The sequence below is a fragment of the Muntiacus reevesi genome, chromosome X (genome assembly GCF_963930625.1).
Source record: "Muntiacus reevesi chromosome X, mMunRee1.1, whole genome shotgun sequence".
NCBI classification, from domain to species: Eukaryota; Metazoa; Chordata; class Mammalia; order Artiodactyla; family Cervidae; genus Muntiacus; species Muntiacus reevesi.
In genome coordinates, this window is record NC_089271.1 from 92,893,509 (window position 1) to 92,914,646 (window position 21,138).

A 21,138-nucleotide genomic window follows, 5' to 3' on the forward strand; every position below is an offset into this window, starting at 1 on the left:
CTTTGTTTGGAAACTTTTTCTTCCCGTACCAAATTATACTTAAAATCTCATTTACTACGGTTTGGTAAAACTAATGCTTACCTGTAACTTTCAATTCAGTTGTTCTTCTTACAAGTTTTCCTTCATACTTAAGCTCACAAGTGTAATTTCCCCCATCTTCTTCTTGAACCTCCTGTATTAGAAGAGCATTTCCTTTCTGTATTATGATGCTTCTCCACATTTTTGGCTTGCATTCCTGCCGAGAAAATGTTTTAAATTAAGCAAAAGAATAAAAATTTATATTAATAAGTCTTAGTAGTCTCAGTTTAGTACTTTACTTTTTTATACTCTTCTGTTTAGTTTTCACAATACATAGCTAAAGAGTTATATCAATGACCAGAATACCTCACAAAGGCATCATATTGTATCCAATTGAAACATCACAACTATTATTCTAAGAATCACTTTAAAGGTGTGATCCTAAGAGCTGAAAGTCCTTAAAGACATACAAAAACATGACATGCAAAAGACATGCAAAAACAGAAAAGCCTACAAGATCTGCAAATGCAAAAGAGGTAGAGCAGTCACTAAATGGCATTTAGTGCCCTGGTTCTTCTATATAATAGGGATATGTACTAAGAGTTCTAAGAGGACAGTGTTCACTAAGCAACATAATAGACAACAAGGGAGTCTTAGGCATTATTAAAACCTTTTTTTTTTTTAAATTAAAAACCTTTCATTGACTTTCACTGGCAGTGATTTCATTACTTCTTATATTAAAAACTAATAATAACATTCAAAAATCTCTCTCTTCATAGTTAAGAGGTCTATTGTGGGGAAATTGAGGGTAGGGAAGGGGGTCAAGAAAATAAGCTTGAGGAATTCTCTAGAAACATAGCTAGGTTAAAATAAGGACGCACTTTGATGAAGTAAGGTGATGGAGAAATTATCCACTTACTTTCTGAGTTCAGTGATGTGTGACCAGAGAATAAGATTTGGTTTTTGAGGTCAATTCTTTTGCTCTCCTGACAAGAATGTGTTGCTACTGGAATTGGATTTACTAGAAATGAATAGCTAACATCTTTCCATAGACTGACAGAGATACAATAGCAGAGTATGTAAGAATAGTCAAACAAGTGGTTTTGGCTTTTGATAATTTTCTTAGACTACTTTCTACATATTGTTCCAGTTTGTCTACCACACATCTCAAATGCTCAACAAAAGTGGTTGTCAAAAGTTATATAAAGATTAGTGAAGGTGTAGGGGACAGCTGTGAGGGGGCAAATTGAATTGAAAGTGAAGTATTTTATCATTTAAATACTAGCTCAATCAGTTAAGGCAATTAAAAAATTGATCATGAGGCAGATGACCTGAATAATAGTTGCAGGCAGTTTCTACTTCCCCCCTGGTACATACAATATATCTTCTACCTCTTCCTTTCCCCACCCTCATTCCTACCCTCTGCACACATATCCTAAATATTGATGCAAAAGTAAAAATGGTACTGACTCTCACTTCCCAGCCCTGCTTTTGCATGAGTGTGTACACATGTTCATAAAAAGATTTGGGAGAGTGAGTACCCATTTATTAGTTTTTACTGTAACAAATTTTTTTCTGCGATGATAGCAGTTTGAACAACAAAATACAAAAACTGACGCTTAAGTTCACAGGTACAATATTTAAGAGATATCCTTGCTTCATGTCTGATACAACTACCCACACACATTGTCAGAGAGTAAATAAAAGTAATAGTATCTAGGATGTCTAGATATAAAACTGCCTTACTCCCTAGGGTCTTTCCAAAGAACACTTAAGGGTCTGTCTGAAATTATATTACGTGCCATGTCTGGCGAGGTTTATCACCTATATGAGATTTGCTTCTGAGTTAAACCTTGGGATATAAGGTTTCTGGGAAAATGAAGAAGAAAGACTGAATACAAAGAAAAAAAAAATGGTCCAGCTGCCACTACCGTCATACAATAATAATCCACAATTATTTTCGCATTGCTTCCAACTCTGAGAGCCTCAGATTTCTAAAGAATCATTCTGAAGGTCATTAAACAAAAATATGGTCCCTCTGGCCACTTTGATAGGAAAGGGAAATGAAAATGGAGCTGCTTCACTTTCACATAGCAGCAATAGGGGCAGGCAAATGAGTCCACACATTCATTTCGTTCAAAGACAAATGGCATCATTTTCTAATGCCATTTTTTTGGGGAGAGTCCATGTGCAATTAGCTCTGACTATTTTCATTTTCTCTTCATACTGCTTTGTTTTTCCCCCACTAATTAATGTTTAAAGAATGTACAGGAATTACAAAATAATTCCTGATGAATAGCCTGGAATCTTCACATGTTCTTTGGGAGAGATACAGATAGTCCCAAAGACTTTTCAAATTGTCATCTAGCCTTATAAATGATTCTTTGTATCCAATAGAGTTTTTTTTTTTTTTAAAAGAAAAAACTGTGGCATAGGGAAATGTTATCTTCAGGTCACCTCCAGCCCTCTGGGACAATGTAGTATACACAAAAAGGCAAAGTGGATTCAGAGCAAGATGGTTCTAGGTCAAAATCTAGGGTTCACCCAAGTACTGAGATCTTGAAAAATTTGCTTAACTTCTGTAGGTATCAGTTTTTCACTCTGCATGTGGGGATACACTACACACTACCATATGAGCAGCCAGAATCAAGAGGCTTAGAGTTTATTCATTCCACTCTTGTCAGGTGACACTATACTTAGTGGTCATCCAGCACAAAGAATGCTTTCCATACCTAAAGTTTTGCAATCCTGGATTATATCTCCTCCAAACCTCTGGCTCTGCTTGGTGAAAACTTGTGCTAATGGACTAATCAAGTAAAAACCAATCTTCACTAATTGATTAACCATTTCTGAGCAACATAATACTTTCACACACTGCCAATGTATAGCTCCCAACAGGCCACTCTAAAACTAATCCTAGCAAGTAGGTAGAGAAACGATATTTTGTTCAGAAGAGCCTTATAGATGATATCCTACCCTGACCAACCCATCCTTCACAGAGTTATCTCATTGACTCCTACCCATGTCTAGTTGCCTATATCAAATTTCAGAAGTCTTTCAGATTTTTTTACTCCATTCTTTGTAGCATCTTTTCCTGGTGTCTGACTGCTAGCTTACTGCTGTCACTGCTTTTGTCTTGCCCCTAATAATCCCCATCATCTCTTTTCTATTGGACAGACAACATTATCATACTTCACTCCCCCCAGACCTGTTTAGGTTTATTCTTACAAACTGGTGGGAGACAAAGTACGAGCAGCATATAGATCAAGTCTCAAGATGGTTGTTTATCTGAGGCAAGGACAAAAAAACAGAGTTTGGAATGTGAATAGATGCCTAATATTGTTTTCAGTGTGTAATCCCTCTATTATTTAATGCCTTTGAGATCATTAAATTGAACTTCATCAACTGGGAGCTTTCATTGTTTGGCTGGAGGTCCCTAAGTTTAATAAACAGCTTCAGTTTGTGGCCCAGTTGTCCCTTCATAGAACAGTTTGCGATACGACATCCTTGCTCAGTCAAAATAACATCAACCTTCAAAGTGAAGCTTTCTGGCACTTCCCTGGTGGTACAGTGGTTAAGAGCCTGCCTTGCAATGAAGGGGACAGGGATATAGTCCCTGGTTGGGGAACTAAGATCCCACTTGCCACAGAGGAACTAAGCCCGTGCACCACAACTACTGAGCCCTTGCACCACAACCAAAGAGTCCATAGACCACAACAAAAGATCCTGCACAATGAATGTCCTGCATGCTGCAATGAAGACCTGACACAGCCAAGTAAATAAATAACTGATGTATGACAGAAATCAAACAAATATTGTAAAGCAATCATCAATCAATTAAAAATAAATAAAGTTTTAAAAAGGAAAAAAATATAAATCCCAGCTTCCTTCCACTCTTCCTAGCCTTCCCAAATGGCACATGTCACTTGCCAACAGTTGCTATATTGGGAGCTTATGATATTCAAAAGAAACATCTGTTGACCAAACTCCTTGAAGTTGCCAGCCACATTTGGATCTTGGAGTTCCCATCCTGAAATATTCCCCACTACATTCACAGTCTGTTTCTGAGAGAGCATCATCACACCCATGAGTGTATTTCCATCAGTTTCATTTGTTAGGCATGGTTACTTCAGTTCCTTTCAGAGCACAGGACTCATTTTTCATGGTAAGAATATCAGGAAGAGTCATTTAAATATTTATTCTGATTCTGAAGTTCAGACACAAAGCATCTGTGTGACCATAAGGCCATCACATAAACACTGATGTTCTCCAAATACCTAGCACCCATTCCCTCAGACCCAACTTCTCTCCTTTCCTCTGGAGATTGGAATATTCCACAGAGCCACCTAGGCTTCTGCCTAACAATTTGAAGGAAACCTGAACTTTCTTTACACTTTAAAGATTGAAGAGGTAGGAACACAATGATGAATTGGGTATCAATTTTGTACTTGCACTCCAAATGCCTAGGATAACCTACTGCATGGAGTCTTTCCCCTCCCTAGCTCTATTTCTCAAACTTTTATCTTCACAGTCCTAATGGTAAAGTTGGTACCTCCACAGTGGTTCAGTATAAATTCCATATTCAAATACTTGGGATGTAATCTCAAGTTATATGTTCTTGAGCATACTACTTAACCAATCTAAGTCTCAGTTGTTTCATCTATTTTTTAAAAAGTTGGTGATAATAATAATATTTACTAAATAAGGACAATCATTAGCATTAAATGAAGCAATGCATATAAATGCTCTAATATAGAACATGCTAAATCACATGTTACAATCACCCAATAAATATTAGCCATAAAGAAGGCTGAGTGCCAAGAAATTGATGATTTTGAACTATGGTGCTGAAGAAGACTCTTGAGAGTCCTTTGGACTACAAGGAGATCCAACCAGTCTATCCTAAAGGAAATCAATCCTGGGTGTTCATTTGAAGGACTGATGCTGAAGCTGAAACTCCAATACTTGGGCCACCTGATGTGGAGAGCTGACTCACTGGAAAAGACCCTGATGCTGGGAAAGATTGAAGGCAGGAGGAGAAGGGGACAACAGAGGACAAGATGGTTAGATAGCATCAGTGACTCAGTAGACATGAATTTGAGCAAACTCTGGGAGATATTGAAGGACAGAGAAGCCTGGTGTGCTGCAGTCCATGGAGGGGGTGGGGTGGGAGTCACAAAGAGTCAGATACAACTTAGTGACTGAACAACAACAAATTATTCTATTATTGTTATTACCCTCAGCATCCAGCTTTCAGATTACATACACATCTATCTGGATATGTTAATAAGTATTAGGAGTCAGTGTCATTCATATTTTCATAGGAGTCTGGAGATCTTTCATAAGAAAATCCAAAGTGGTCATTCCAAAGAAAGAGTTGATTTACTATTTCTTATCTGACATACAAAGGACTTTGAAGTTGTTGCTACTATCCTAACAACAAGAAAATAGCTGAACAACCTGAAACTCAATAACTTCTTTTATTTCCATCAGGTAACTGAGGTCACAGTAAAAGCCACTGTCCCAGAAACTAGAGCAACAATGTGGATACAGAGAATAACAGTTTACTGGGAGCAGTTGTAGCTTCAGGAGCCAGCAACAGGTAGGAACACTTAAAGAATAATTGACTAATTTATTTAGACTAAATGTGAACTAGCTTGAGAAGTAAAAATCCATGGGTGCCCAATCTTGGAGGGTGGTCCACACTTTGGTAAGTTTCACCTCCAGGAGCTCCGTCAGGTTCTCAGGGTGAAGATCAGAGAAAAATCTTGCTTCTGACAGAGGATGGGGAAAGTAAAACATTTTGAAATATACCCAAAGAGTCTGCCCATGAAAGACCTGGAATGCAGTCTCCTCTAGCCTTTAAAGTGGGGGAAGAAATAGTCAGCTCCAGTCTTCTCCATCTTTCCTATATTACAGGGAAGAAGATGATAGCATAAGATGTAACATAAAAGTAATGGTAATACCAAAAGGAGAAGAAAGGGAGAAAGGAACAGAAGAATTATTTGAAGGCATTCTCCTGCTGAATTATTCATAATTACACCAGACTGGGCATGAGCAGAGAGGTTTGGTGTGCAGGTAGTCTATTATAAGCACATGAGTTGAGTTTTGAATAATATATAAAAGGCAGGCAAGCAGGACATACTGGATAGAGGGGATAATGTATGTAGAAGCACTAAGATGTGAAAAAGCATGGAATGGCAAAAAATATGAATAGCTTTGATCTCTTGAGACTGTCACTGAGTAGTCTAAGCTCAGATACCTAAATTCCATTCTAAGATGTTTGCACATTGTCAAGTTTCAAATTCCAGCTCCATCACTGTATAACCTATCACATAAGGCTGTTCTAAGAACTGAATTAGCTAATGAATAAACATGTGTGGCAGATTGTAAAGCCCTGTAAATGCTCGACAACAACAACAACAACAACAACAACAAACTACTAACATTTTAGTGTTTATAGTCTCATTGGAGTGCTTTTAGTAGTGGCATACTATGATGGAATCTGCATTTCTAGAAGATCTACTAATGGGTATATAGAAGGTAGTCAGATTATTTAAGAGGCATTGTTTAAACAGCTTTAAATAACTTTGATCTCTTTTAATCCCTTGAATGTCATTAATGACATTAAAGATATATAGGAAGACCCTTTTGAGCCTGGATTCTTCTAACAATTTAGGAAAGATCAAGTGCAAACTCCTGTTAAATTAGAGAAAAACAGGTCAAAAATTATAAAAGTTGACAAAAATATATCATTTTGATAAATCCAAAAATTGTACAGTCAAAACTCAACCTTTAAAACCTTTATTCCTAATCACCAAAATGCAGAAGCAAATGGTCATCAATACATGAATGGTTAAACAGTGGTACATCTCTACAATGGAATATTGGACTCTTGCTCAGCAATAAAAGGAATGAACTATTAATATATACCACAACATAGAGTAATCTCAAATCTATTATACTAAGTGAATGAAGACAGGCACAGAAGGCTACATATAATATTATTCCATTTATATGACAATCTGGAAAAATACAAAATCGTAGGAAGAGAAAACAGATATCTTTTAAGTGATGACTGGGGCTGGGAGGAAAGGATCGAATACTAAAACATGGAGAAAATTGGAATGATAGAAATGTTCTCTATCTTGTTTATGGCATATATATTCATCAAAACACATCAAATTGCACAAGTAAAAGGATATATTTTACGTTGTAGGTTATAAAGAATAACGTGACTTTTAAAAAACCCTCAATCTTAAATTCCCAATTAGAGTTTGAGATGTCCTGGGTAACTTTATGTCTACCATCCTATGTAACATTTCCCTTTCTATAGTAGCAGCAAATATCAAATAAGGATCTTGGCCATTAGATTTTCAAAACATGTCTGAGATATATGGCAGACATTATTAAATCTAGCTTATATGGGTGGAAATAGAGGCCTCAGGGCATCCAATTACTCATTCACATTAATGGAATAGCAATGACCAGAATCCAGGTCTCCAGACTCAAATATTGATGCTTTTTACATATATCAAATACCCATTCCTCAACAACAACTCATTTTTTATAACTTGCAAATAGTAAATAGCCATTTTCCCATTACTAATACCATACCTAAAAATAAAAACACGGATGAATGGGTCTTAAACCTTGTGTCACTTACTGTGGTTTTAGGGGACACAAAACTGAAGGCTTCCTGGTATTCCTAGCTCATTCTTTCTGGATAAAAGTATCTTTGAAAGTTATAGTCAAATAGATTAAGATTTTAAGGATACAAAATAAGGCATATATTAATATTACATTTTTAAAAAGAATTCAAAATCCCCAAGAATTTTGCTAAACCATTTTTTTAGCAAAAAAATGTGTTGGTCAATTGGGCTGTGGTATTATGAGGTCTCCAAAGACCACCTTTCTCCCTCTTTAAGAAAATTGTCAGGATTTCTGGGAGACAAGATGATGGAGTAGAAAGAGTTGAGTTCACTGCCTCTCACAAGACACTAAAATCACAACTTACTGCTGAACAACCATTGACAAAAAAGACTAGAACTTATCAAAAATCATGTTCTATTAATATATCCAAAGAAAAATAAGCCACAATGAGATGGTAGGAGGGGCACTTTCATGATATAATCAAATCCCATAACTGCCAAGTGGGTGACCTACAAACTAGAAAATAATTATACGGCAGAGGTTCACTCACAGGAGTGAAAGTTCTGAGTCCCATGTCAGTTTCCCCAGTCTAGGGGTCTGGGGTCAGGAGAAAGAGCCCCCAGAGCATTTGGCTTTGAAGGCCAGTGGGGCTTGAGTACAGGAGCTCTATAGGACTGAAGGAAACAGATATTCCATTATTGGAGAGTGCATACAAGGTTTTACATGCATGCGGAACCAGGGCAAAGCAGTGACTTCATAGGAGCCTGAGCCAGACCTACCTGTGTGTTTTAGAAGGTCTCCTGGGGGTAGCAGGGGTCAGCTGTAACCCACTACAGGGACAACGACACTGGTACAGAGAGCTCTCCCAGAGGTCAGCCTTTTGGCACCAAGATCTTGCCCCACCGAGCAGCCTGCAGGTTTCAATGTTGGGATGCCTCAGGCCAAACAACCAACAGGGTAGGAAAAGAGCCACATCTATTAACAGACAGGTTGCTTAAAGTCATCATGAGCTCACAGTCACCTCTAGACATGCCCCTTGACACAGCCCTGCCCACCAGGGACAAGACCCAACTCCATCCACCAGCGAGCAGGCACTAGTCCCTTCCGCCAGGAAGACTGCACACACACACACACACACACACACACACACAGAAGAACAATTAAGAGCAGTGGAGATATGCTATCAGCCTGAAAAGGAATTCAGAAAAGAGATCTTGGAAAAAGAATGAAGGTACAAACCAAGATACAAACCATGTTTAACAAAGAAGTAGAAGACTTAAAGAACAAATAAACAGATATGAACAATACAATAACTGAAATGAAAAATACACTAGAAGGAATCAATAGAAGAATAAATGAGGCAGAAGAACAAATAAGTGAACTGGAAGACAGATTGGTGAAAATCATTGCCATGAAATGGAATAAAGAAAAAGGAGTGAAAATAAAAGAGGAGAGTCTAAGAGACTCCTGGAACACCATCAAACACAGCAACATGAGCATTATAGGGGTCCCAGAAAGAGAAGAGAGACGGAAAAGGTCTGAGAAAATGTTTGAAGAGGTAGTAGCCAAAAGCAACCCTAATACGGCCAAGGAAACACTCAAGTCCAGGAAAAACAGACAGTCTTATATAGGATAAATCCAAGGAAGAACATACCAAGACACATATTAATCAAACTGACTAAACTTAAAGAGAAAATATTAAAGGTAACAAAGAAAAAGCAACAAATAAGATACAAGGAAATGCCCATAAGCTTATCAGCTGATTTTTCAGGGGAAACTTAAATAAACATATTTAGAAAATAGAAATAGACTCACAGGTTATGAAAACAAACTCATGATTACCAAAAGTGAAAGGTAGGATGAGGCACTAATTAGGAATTTGGGATTAACATACACACACCATTATATATAAAATGAATAATCAACAGTGACCTACTGTGTACCATAGTGAACTCTACTTAACATTCTGCAACCACTTATATGGAAAAAGAATTTGAAAATGAATTGATATGTATATTGAAAAAAGAATGGATATGTATACGTATAACCAAATCACTTTGCTGTACACTTGAAACTAACACAACTTTACAAATCAACTATACTGAAATACAAAATAAAATTAAAATAAAAAATAAAACTTTGTATTATCCAACTTAGCATCAAGAAAAAAGGAAAATTATCAGAATGTATAGCAAGAAAAGTGGTAAAGATGGCATAAGTGGTAAAGAACTCGCCTGCCAATGCAGGAGACATAAGAGATATGGGTTTGATCCCTCCGTCAGGAAGATTCCCTGGAGGAGGGCATGGCAACCTATTCCAGTATTCTTGCCTGTAGAATCTGATGGACAGAGGAGCCTGGTGGGCTACAGTCCATAGGATCACAAAGAGTCTGAAGCAACTGAGCACACACATATATTTGTAATGAGCTATTATCTCTCCTCCACACTCATGTAATGAAATGTTGCTGCTGCTGCTGCTGCTGCTAAGTCGCTTCAGTCGTGTTCAACTCTGTGTGACCCCATAGATGGCAAACCACCAGGCTCCCCTGTCCCTGGGATTCTCCAGGCAAGAACACTGGAGTGGGGTGCCATTGCCTTCTCCGAATGAAATGTTATTAAACACTAAATTGTCATATATAAATTAATGTATAAATTTCATATTTAATTTCATATATGAAGTTCATGTATACAAAAAATCATGTATAAATTTTATTTATACATTTCATATATAAATTCATATATAAATTTATTAATAATAAATATTTACATAATTTATTTTCTGGATTCTCTATTCAATTGATCTATTTATAACTTTTAAACTTAATATTTTAATTGATATTGTTTTGTAGTAATTTCAATACCAGTTAGAATAAGCCCTCTCTCATTAATGATTTTTTTCTGAAATTTCATTTGCAAAGCTGATACATACACAAATACATATGAATTTTTTAATGTTTATGTTGTCTAATTTTTTTAAAAATTCATATTTTAGCAAATAGAGTTCATTATTTATATGATATTGGGAATAACTGATCTTTTTTTTTTGAGATCTCCCAGTGCAGAAACATGCTCTGTCTTTCCATTGATTTAGACAATATTTTATGTACTTTAACAAAATTATACTTTTATATAGGTTTCCTCCTATAATTGCTAAATGTATTCCAAAATGCTTCATAATTTTTTTTGTTGTTGTAAGTGGGACAATTTCATTTTTTCCTTTACATGTCTAATTGATTATTACTGACAAAAATAAAAAGCATTCAATATTTTGTATATTTTTATTAAGCTACCTTATCAAATGATCTCATTGATTTTATTTTTTGTTGTTTAGTCTCTTGGGTTTTCTTGGTATACTGCTATACAATCTGAAAAATCAGATTATTTTGTCTCTTCTTTTCCAATATTTATATAATTCATTTAATTTTCTTATGGCATCAGCTAGAACTTCCAAAAGATTATTGAACAACAGTACTGATAGAGATCATTCCTATCTTGTATGTCATGAATGGAAGGATATGTTTACAAGGATGTTTTTTTAAATACTGTTACTATTTAAAAAAAAAAAACAAACTAGGAACAAAATGAATATCCATCTGAAAAATGATTGAATAAGCCAAGTTTATATCTTGCCTATGAACTATGATGCAACTATTAAAAATCAATTAGATATCAACATGCACATAGTATGTACCCAATAAATATATAATAAATGAATGAATGAATTTACACTGACCAATCTGTGATGCCCTTATCCACCCCATTATAACCAATGGCAAACATCTGAAATTAAGATAATTGTGGCAAGGAAAAGGATTCAAACTTTGACCACATTAACATCAGCCTTTTATCAACTGAGGAAACTAATTACATAGATGTGTGATTTACCCCAAGGTATGTATTTGTATTTTCATCTCTAATGTCCTATTAAGGTTAGGGAACTCTTTTGTTTAGAAATAGGATAAAGGGACTCTACACTCTTGTGTCAAGTGTTCTCAGTAAATAATTAAGTTGTTTTAGTGTTCTTCTTAGTTCAATAAAGAACATAATCTTTACCTCTCATTTCAAAAATATTTCTAAAAGCACTGACATCATTGTATGTTCTATTCTAATATCTAAGCCCATTTATAGCATCAAGAGGAAATGCTAAAAGTGTAGCATCTCCTCTCACTTCTTTCTGCTAATTAAAAGTGTTCAGATAAAGGACTTTCACACCTCTAACACATGTCTTTTCACATTCCAAGGACAACCAGGATAGATTTACTCACTTATCTCTATGAACACGCCCCAGTAGCAAATGAGCCACCTCTACCTTCCTGTCCAGCTGTGACTAGGTGCAGGCATGGAAGAATAGTACTCAAACGCCTGCCATAACAGGACGGTTGGAAAAGAAATAAGTTTAAATACTACATATATGTTTGAAAAGAAGACTAAGAAAAGGATCATGCACTGTCAAAACACTGGAGATAATACATTGTACGTTTCTAGCCTTGTATATGCATCAGAATTAACTCTGAAGAAGTGTGTCATCCTCTTTTCATTGCTGTAATCAGAGCAAATCACTTCATGTTGAGTTTGGTAGGAAATGTACAGATTGCAAAGCAAGCAGGCAGATTATCAAATTATTGGCTAAAAAGGGAATGTTTTCCCAATACAATACATTTTTTCAAGGATTTACTTGAAACCTTGTGTGGAAAATGGTGTTAACAACACCATTGGGAGTTTCAGAGACTCTGTAACTTTTTACTTTAATTTTTCATCCTAACCCATTTGTATAGTGGGCAAGTGGAAGGGTCCAGGAGCCAAACTGCAAGTCACAAACTGCTGTGTGAGTTTTGTAAAGTCATTTAACTTGTCTGAATCTCCAGTCACTTATTTTGTAAAATGGGGATAATAATAGTATCTACTTAGGACAGTAGATATTGAGAATATAGAAATTGAATTAATCCATTAAAACATTTAAAATAGAATATGGTATATAGTGAGTAGTTAATAAATGTTACTCATCATTATGATTATTATTTATCAATTGTAAAAAGTTTATAGAAGTATTAAATGTTATTATCCAGACAGAGGTGGAAAAACCGTTTGCCTCACCATCATTAGTCCATTTCTAAGAAAGAGTAAGGGTTAGCTCTTCCCAGGGGGAAAAAAACAGCTTTGATATACAATGACAATGGTGATGTCTAGAGATGTGAAGAAGGGAAGAAAGAATTTAGTGGAAAGATAAAAGATGTGATAGAATGAACATTATACAAGAAAGCACCTGACTTGGATTTTACTCATATCTGCTAACTCTTGAGCTAGTCTACCTCCCTTTCTGGACCATAAAATTGAAATAAAACATTTTTCTCTGACTTATAAAAGTGCCTGCAATTGAGACTGGGTTTAGCTCTAGGCCTACTGCAGGATAGGGTAGTGATTAATAGAATGGACTCTGGAATCACCCTGCCTTTACTATTAAATGAGGCTTTGTTAGTTTAGTAGCTTTGAACAAGCCTCAACATTCCTCTAATACTCAAGTTTTTCTCTACTGGATGAGGATAATAGTGTCCACCACACAAAGATGAATGAGATTTAATTGAGATAACATACAGACCAACCTTACTGCAGTGAATGGCACATAGTAAGTGATTAAGAAATACTGAAAAGACTGATGAAGGCATGAAGGGTCCCACTAAATATAGATATTCTATATTTATATTTAATGAGCATCATGTTCCTTTTTATTTGGTAGAATATTCAGGAAAAATAGGAGAATGACTATTCACAAAGAGACCTGAGGTTCTATTTCAGGACATGCTGCTGGCATTGCTTGACAAGTTCCCCTAGGTATGAAGATGGTAGGAGTGTGTGTGTGTGTCTGTGTGTGTGTGTGTGTGTGTGTGTGTGCGTGTGTTCAGTCATGTCTGACTCTTTGCAACCCCATGGACTGACTGTAGCCCTCACCAGGCTGCTCTGTCCACAGATTTACCAAACTAGAATACAGACTTCCAAATGTAAAAGAACATGACAGCTGTAGGAGCTAGGGTTTAGGCTTTCCTGGGAACTAAGAGCCTGTCAGACTCTATAGAAACAATGTGCACCATCAATGTGTGTTTGGTTGCAATAATGTACACAATTCCTTTGCAGAAAATCTTCCTGATCACCTCTAGCCAACCAGCCAGTGTGTGCCCAGTCGAGTCTGACTCTCTGTGACCCCATGGACTGTAGCCTGCCAGATTCCTCTCTCCATGGAATTTTCCAGGCAAGAATACTGGAGTAGGTTGTCATTTCCCACTCTAGGGGGTTTTCCTACTCTAGGGGTTTTCCCAACCCAGGGATTGAACCTACATCCCTTGTGTCTCCTGCACAGGCAGGATGATTCTTTACCATGCATCACCTGGGAAGTCCTGGTCACCTCTGGCCATGATACAAAACTGCACCATGTGTCAACCAGTGTGGCTCAGAGGTGGCAGCGGGTGATCAGTCTCTTTTAAGAACCACGGCACCCCAGGTTCCCAGCCAGAATATCATAGTTGGAAGACCGTATGTTTATTTCTCTGCTTCCTCCCCTCAATCCATGCTCTGCCCTTGTCTGACCTATTCTATGCCCAGAGAAGCTGAAGACTATTTGATTCTATTCCCAGGTTTGCCCTCTGAATTGTGTTTGAATTCTCATGGTGACAAGGGAAACACTAGCAGGAAACCAGAAGGTGGGAGTTAAGAGGAGTTAGGGTTTCCATCCTGTCCACTCCCTCTCTATCTTCCACAGTTCATATGCTCCTCTAAGGCCACAGCTCTGGAAAAACTTGCTCTGCTCTTTCCAGGTTTCATGGACCCAGGTCTTTCCCCTTGCCAGGCCTAGGAGGGGTAATTCACAGCTTCTTCCCTTTCTGTTTCCCTTAACCCTAACCACATCTCTGTAAACAGTTCCTTCATTCAACACTCATCTGTGCAGTCTTTGATTGTGGTTTATTTCCAGATACCCATGATATTTCCAGTGTTCACAAATCCTGCACTGGGCCCATTTCTCTCCTCTGCACTGATTTCAGTGGCTTTCACAATATAGACCATGATAAAAATTGCTACTTTTTGTAAGCAGTATTACTTGTAATGATGGACCTTTGTTCTAACAGTAATAATATTTCTATGTCCCTCAAATACTTTCTTTCACGCGTTGCTTAAATTTTCACTCTTCTTCCTGCTTGCTCTCATAAGTTGGGGTAGAGGGCTATTTTCCTCATTTCTCGCCTTTGGAGAAGCTGGGATGGCTTCTGACACCTGCTGATGGAAGTACATGAAAACCAGTAATATATAGTAATCATAGCTCTGAATTATTTAGCTGTGGGTCTTCTGATACTTCTCAGTGAAATATCTAATACCAAAAACTCAAAATAAAATATTTCCCTTTTTCTCTCCCCAATCCAGGTATTGACATAAGGTAAAGAATGCATTTGACATCATGCTGAATTACCTTGTACCACACAACATCAGGCTCCTGATCAGATTTTTTAAAGTCATCCATGTCTGGACAGGAGATCTCCTTTCTTTTAGTGACCTCGGATTTTTCCAAATAGCGGATCCTGCTATTGTAGCACAGACCTGATTCATTCTCTGCAACAGTCAAGGACATTGACACCTTCATGCAATATGTTGAGTTTCTGTAGGAATAGAGAAAAAACAAAATGACTTTATTGGGTGTTTACAACTATGTTTGTACTGTATATATTTCAAGAGTATTGACTTTTCCATTTAGGACCTTGCATAGAAATCAGAAAAAAACACGGAAACAACACAGGAAAGTTTTCTACTTCAACTGATAGGACGGTATAAAACAAAATGCTATCTGTGACCATGAGACAGCTACATAGCTATCAGTACATAGAGCAGATATACCCAACTTCTGAAATGTAAGTCAGACTTCTTTCCTGGTGTTAAATATTGCTATGCTGACAATCTGATAGTAAAAATATATGAGAGTGTCTACAGAATTGAGATGCAGATGTAGAGAATGGACTTGTAAGCACAGCAGGGGAAGGAGAAGTTGGGATGGACTGAGAGAGTAGCATTGACATATATATACTACCAGGTATAAAATAAATAGCTAATGGGAAGCTACTATACAACATAGGGAGCTTAGCCTGGCATTCCCACGAGGTTTAGGGAGGGAGGTGAAAGAGGGAGGAGATATATCATGACTGATTCAAACTGTTGTATGGCAGAAACAAACACAGCATTGTAAAGCAATTATCCACCAATTAAAAAATAAGTTAAAAAAATAAAGTCTATGACTAGGGCTATAGACATTTCTGGTTTGCTCTTATGACCAGTACCTTAACAGGTATTCCAAGGATTGTGAATTTTGCCATTGTTTTATAAGCTACTAACATTTTCTTTTACAGGATACATACCAAAAACCAGAACAACATACAGGAGATACCTGTTAACTCATAGAGCTTTTTAAGGTGTTTACTGAGATATGGCAAGGGTCAAATTCTGGGCACTTAAGAAAACAAATCCAAGTAAATTAGATTAATTTTATCCACCAAAACTAGAATCATAAAGGAATTTCAACATTGAATTTTGCCATAAGGTTGCTTTAGAAGTTGGCCATTGATTAACTCATAACACAAGGGCATTTATGGAACTTAATTCTGCCTTCATTTCCCCATGTATAACTTTTCCCTACCCTATTCTACCTGAATTCCAGAAGATATCAACCACACAAAAGAAAACTGGAAAGGATGAGGATGAGATCAGAAGCAGCCTGGTAAGATTTACCAGGAGATCAACTGTAAATTTCTTGGTGTGACATTTCAGAATCATATCTATTCTAAACATCAAGGGATACCTTCTGTTAAAAAACACAAAGTGCCAGGGTTACTTCAGAACTAAGTGCTTCTACAACTAAGTCATAACAATCCTGATAAATGGTATTCACATGCCAACCAATAATGTAAAGTGGCCTCGCAATTGTTACTATTTGTACTGATTAGTATTCATTGAAATTTCACAATATGTCAGACACTGAACGAAACACAGGAGTGCAGATGACAGCTGCCCATTAGGTTTATAAACTAACTTAATCAAAACGACTGCTACTTGGATTTCTAGTTTGTTAATTACTGGCAAGGACTCAAGCTGGATTTAGAAAAGGGAGAGGAATCAGAGATCAAAATGCCAACATCCATTGGATCATTGAAAAAGCAAGAGAGTTCCAGAAAAACATCCACTTCTACTTTATTGAATATGCCAAAGCTTTTGACTGTGTGGATCACAACAAGCTGTGAAAAATTCTTAAAGAGATGGGAATACCAGACCACCTGACCTGCCTCCTGAGGAATCTGTAAGAAGGTCAAGAAGAAACAGTTAGACTGGACATGGAACAACAGACTGGTTCCAAATTGGGAAAAGAGTACATCAAGGCTGTATATCGTCACCCTGTTTACTTAACTTATATGCAGAGTACATCATGAGAAATGCTGGGTTGGATGAAGCACAAGCTGGAATCAAGATTGCTGGGAGAAATATCAATAACCTCAGATATGCAGATGACACCATCCTTATGGCAGAAAGTGAAGAAGAATTAAAGAGCCTCTTGATGAAAGTGAAAGAGGAGAGTGAAAAGTTGGCTTAAAACTAAACATTCAGAAAACTAAGATCATGGCAACTGGTCCCATCACTTCAACGCAAACAGATGGGGAAATGATGCAAATAGTGATAGACTTTATTTTGGGGGGCTCAAAAGTAACTGCCAATGTTGACTGCAGCCATGAAATTAAAAGACGCTTGCTCCTTGGAAGAAAAGCTATGACCAACCTAGACAGCATATTAAAAAGCAGAGACATTACTTTGCCAGCAAAGGTCCATGTAGTCAAAGCTATGGCTTTTCCAGTAGTCATGTGTGGATGTGAAAGTTGAATCATAAAGAAAGCCAAGACCCAAAGAATTGATACTTTTGAACTGTGGTGTTAGAGGAAACTCTTGTGAGTCCCTTGGACTGCAAGGAGATCCAATCAGTCCATCCTAAAGGAAATCATTCCTGAATATTCATTGGAAGGACTGAGGCTGAAGCTGAAACTCCAATACTTTGTCCACCTGATGCGAAGAGCTGACTCATTTGAAAAGACCCTGATGCTGGGAAAGTTTGGGGGCAGGAGGGGAAGGGGATGACAGAGGATGAGATGGTTGGATGGCATCACCAACTCTATGGACAAGAGTTTGAGCAAACTGCAGGAATTTGCGATAGACAGGGAAGCCTGGCATGCTTTAGTCCATGGGGTTGCAAAGAATCGGACATGACTGAGCGACTGAACCAAATTGAACTCTGACTATGGATACCTGTGTCATCTGAAGATGCTATCAAAGCATTCCCATTCTGATGTTCAACTGTAAACCCATTATACAATGTCAATTGTCAGCTACTGCCTTTCTTTCTTCCTCAGTGTAGGTTCTTAGAATCAAAAGGGTAAAATATAGGCACACCAGGGATCAAATGTAAGAACATTTAATCCGGAGATGTTTGACAGCTTCTTTAAAAGACATGAAGCTAAAGCCACCAGAAATTTTCTTTTCTAAAGTTTCAGCCATAAGGTAAAATTTGGCTCTTCTTAACTCCATTTTTCAAGACTGCAGTGCTAAACATGTCCATGGTTCCTTGCTTTCTTTAACACCCTACATGATGTGGCCTATCATAACATTCTGTACTTAACTCAATTAGGGTGCAGTCACAATGGCATTTCTCTGTTTGTTGAATATCCTAAGCTTATTTGAACCACAGATTCTTATACTTGCCCTTCTCTGTAATTTTCTATCATGTGCTTTTTTGTTAAGTGTAAGCAAAGAATTTGTTGCTCTTGTTCATCACTCTATTCCTGGGATCTAAGTTAAAAGATATAAGTACTCAGCAAATGTTAGTTGATTAAATGTATGGGGATCAAAATGTATGTAATCAAGAGACACATTCTCTATGCTCTACTTTGGCATAAACCTCATGGTACTAAGGGGGTTCCCAGATGGCTTAGCAGTAAAGACTCCATCTGCCAATGCAGGAGATGCAGGAGACTCAGGTTAGATCTCTGGGTTGGGAAGATCACCTGGAGGAGGAAATGGCAACCCACTCCAGTATTCTTGCCTAGAAAATCCCACCAACAGAGGAGCTTGGCAGACTACAGTCCATAGGGTCTCAGAGAGTTAGACATGACTTGGCACACATAGATATACACTTATGGTACTAAACCTCTATTCCCATTCTAAAGATTCATGTATATGGCTGGTCAAGTATCCTATTCCCTGTTTAAATACGACTCAGGATAATTTTGCAGATATTATTGTATCAACAGGGTAAGGATTAGCCAAGTTTTGTGTATCATAATACCAGTAAAGAAAAAAATATATAATGGTTATATCTTGGAGACAGCAAGGATTAGGGTAGGTACAGGGAATGCAAGGAAGATAAATGGTTACAGTTTTTAAAAAGTAATAAACAACAAAATGGACAACTTGGAAGAAATGGACAAATTCTTAGAAAAGTACAACTTTCCAAAATTGAACCAGGAAGAAATAGAAAATCTCAACAGACCCATCACAAGCATGTAAATTGAAACTGTAATCAGAAATCTTCCAATAAACAAAAGCCCAGGACCAGACAGCTTCACAGCTGAATTCTATGAAAAATTTAGAAAAGAACTAACATCTATCCTACTCAAACTCTTCCAGAAAATTGAAGAGGAAGTTAACTTCCAAAATAATTCTATGAGGCCACCATCACCTTAATACCAAACCCTGACAAAGATGCCACACACAAAAAAAACTATAGGCCAATATCACTGATGAACATAGATGCAAAAATCCTTAACAAAATTTTAGCAAACAGAATCCAACAACATATTAAAAAGATCATACATCATGACCAAGTAGGCTTTATCCCAGGGATGCAAGGATTCTTCAATATTCACAAATCAATCAATGTAATACACCACATTAACAAATTGGAAAATATGATATTCTCAATAGATGCAGAGAAAGCCTTTGACAAAATTCAACATCTATTTATGATTAAAACCCTCCAGAAAGCAGGAACAGAAGGAACATACCTCAACATAATAAAAGCTATATATAACAAACCCTCAGCAAACATTATCCTCAATGGTGAAAAATTGAAAGCATTTCCCCTAAAGTCAGAAACAAGACAAGGGTGCCCACTATCACTACTACTATTCAATATAGTTTTGGAAGTTTTGGCCACAGCAATCAGAGAAGAAAAAGAAATAAAAGGAATTCAGATAGGAAAAGAAGTAAAACTCTCACTGTTTGCAGATGACATGATCCTCTACATAGAAAACCCTAAAGACTCCACCAGAAAATTACTAGAGCTAATCAATGAATATAGTAAAGTTGCAGGGTATAATGTTAACACACAGAAATCCCTTGCATTCCTATACACTAACAATGAAAAAACAGAAAGAGAAATTAAGGAAACAATAGCATTCACCATTGCAACAAAAAGAATAAAATACTTAGGAGTATATCTACCTAAAGAAACAAAAGACCTATACATAGAAAACTATAAAACACTGATGAAAGAAATCAAAGAGGACACAAATAGATGGAGAAATATACCGTGTTCATGGATCAGTAGAATCAATATAGTGAAAATGAGTATACTACACAAAGCAATCTATAGTTTCAATGCAATCCCTATCAAGCTATCGACGGTATTTTTCAGAGAACTAGAACAAATAATTTCACAATTTGTAAGGAAATACAAAAAACCTCGAATAGCCAAAGCAATCTTGAGAAAGAAGAATGGAACTGGAGGAATAAACCTGCCCGACTTCAGTCTACTACAAAGCCACAGTCATCAAGACAGTAAAGTACTGACACAAAGACATGAATATAGATCAATGGAACAGAATAGAAAGGCCAGAGATAAATCCACACACTTAGGGACACCTTATCTTTGACAAAGGAGGCAGGAATATACAATGGAGAAAAGACAATCTCTTTAACAAGTGGTGCTGAGAAAACTCGTCAACCACTTGTAAAAGAATGAAACTAGAACACTTTCTTACACCATACACAAAAATAAAGTCAAAATGGATTAAAGATCTAAATGTAAGACCAGAAACTATAAAACTCCTAGAGGAAAACATAGGCAAAACACTCTCTGACATAAACCACAGCTGGATCCTCTGTGACCCACCTCCAAGAATATTAGAAATAAAAGCAAAAATAAACAAATGGGACCTAATTAAAATTAAAATCTTCTGCACAACAAAGGAAACTATAAACAAGGTGAAAACACAGCCTTCAGAATGGGAGAAAATAATAGCAAGTGAAGCAATGGACAAAGAATTAATCTCAAAAATATACAAGCAACTCCTGCAGCTCAATTCCAAAAAAATAAAAGAGCCAATCAAAAAGTGGGCCAAAGAACTAAACAGACATTTCTCCAAAGAAGACATACAGATGGCTAACAAACACATGA

General features: G+C 36.9%; 1 protein-coding gene across 1 annotated transcript in view; it reads right to left on the reverse strand.

Annotated features, from left to right (window-relative positions):
• Positions 1-21,138, reverse strand: part of IL1RAPL2 (interleukin 1 receptor accessory protein like 2) — a 607,533-nt gene that overhangs the window by 546,126 nt on the left and 40,269 nt on the right. Inside the window, exons 4-5 of the mRNA XM_065916802.1 lie at positions 15,124-15,310; positions 82-235 (exon numbers count right to left, since the gene is read on the reverse strand). Coding sequence (XP_065772874.1) covers positions 82-235; positions 15,124-15,310 — 341 coding nt within the window. The remainder of the gene's footprint in view (positions 1-81; positions 236-15,123; positions 15,311-21,138) is intronic.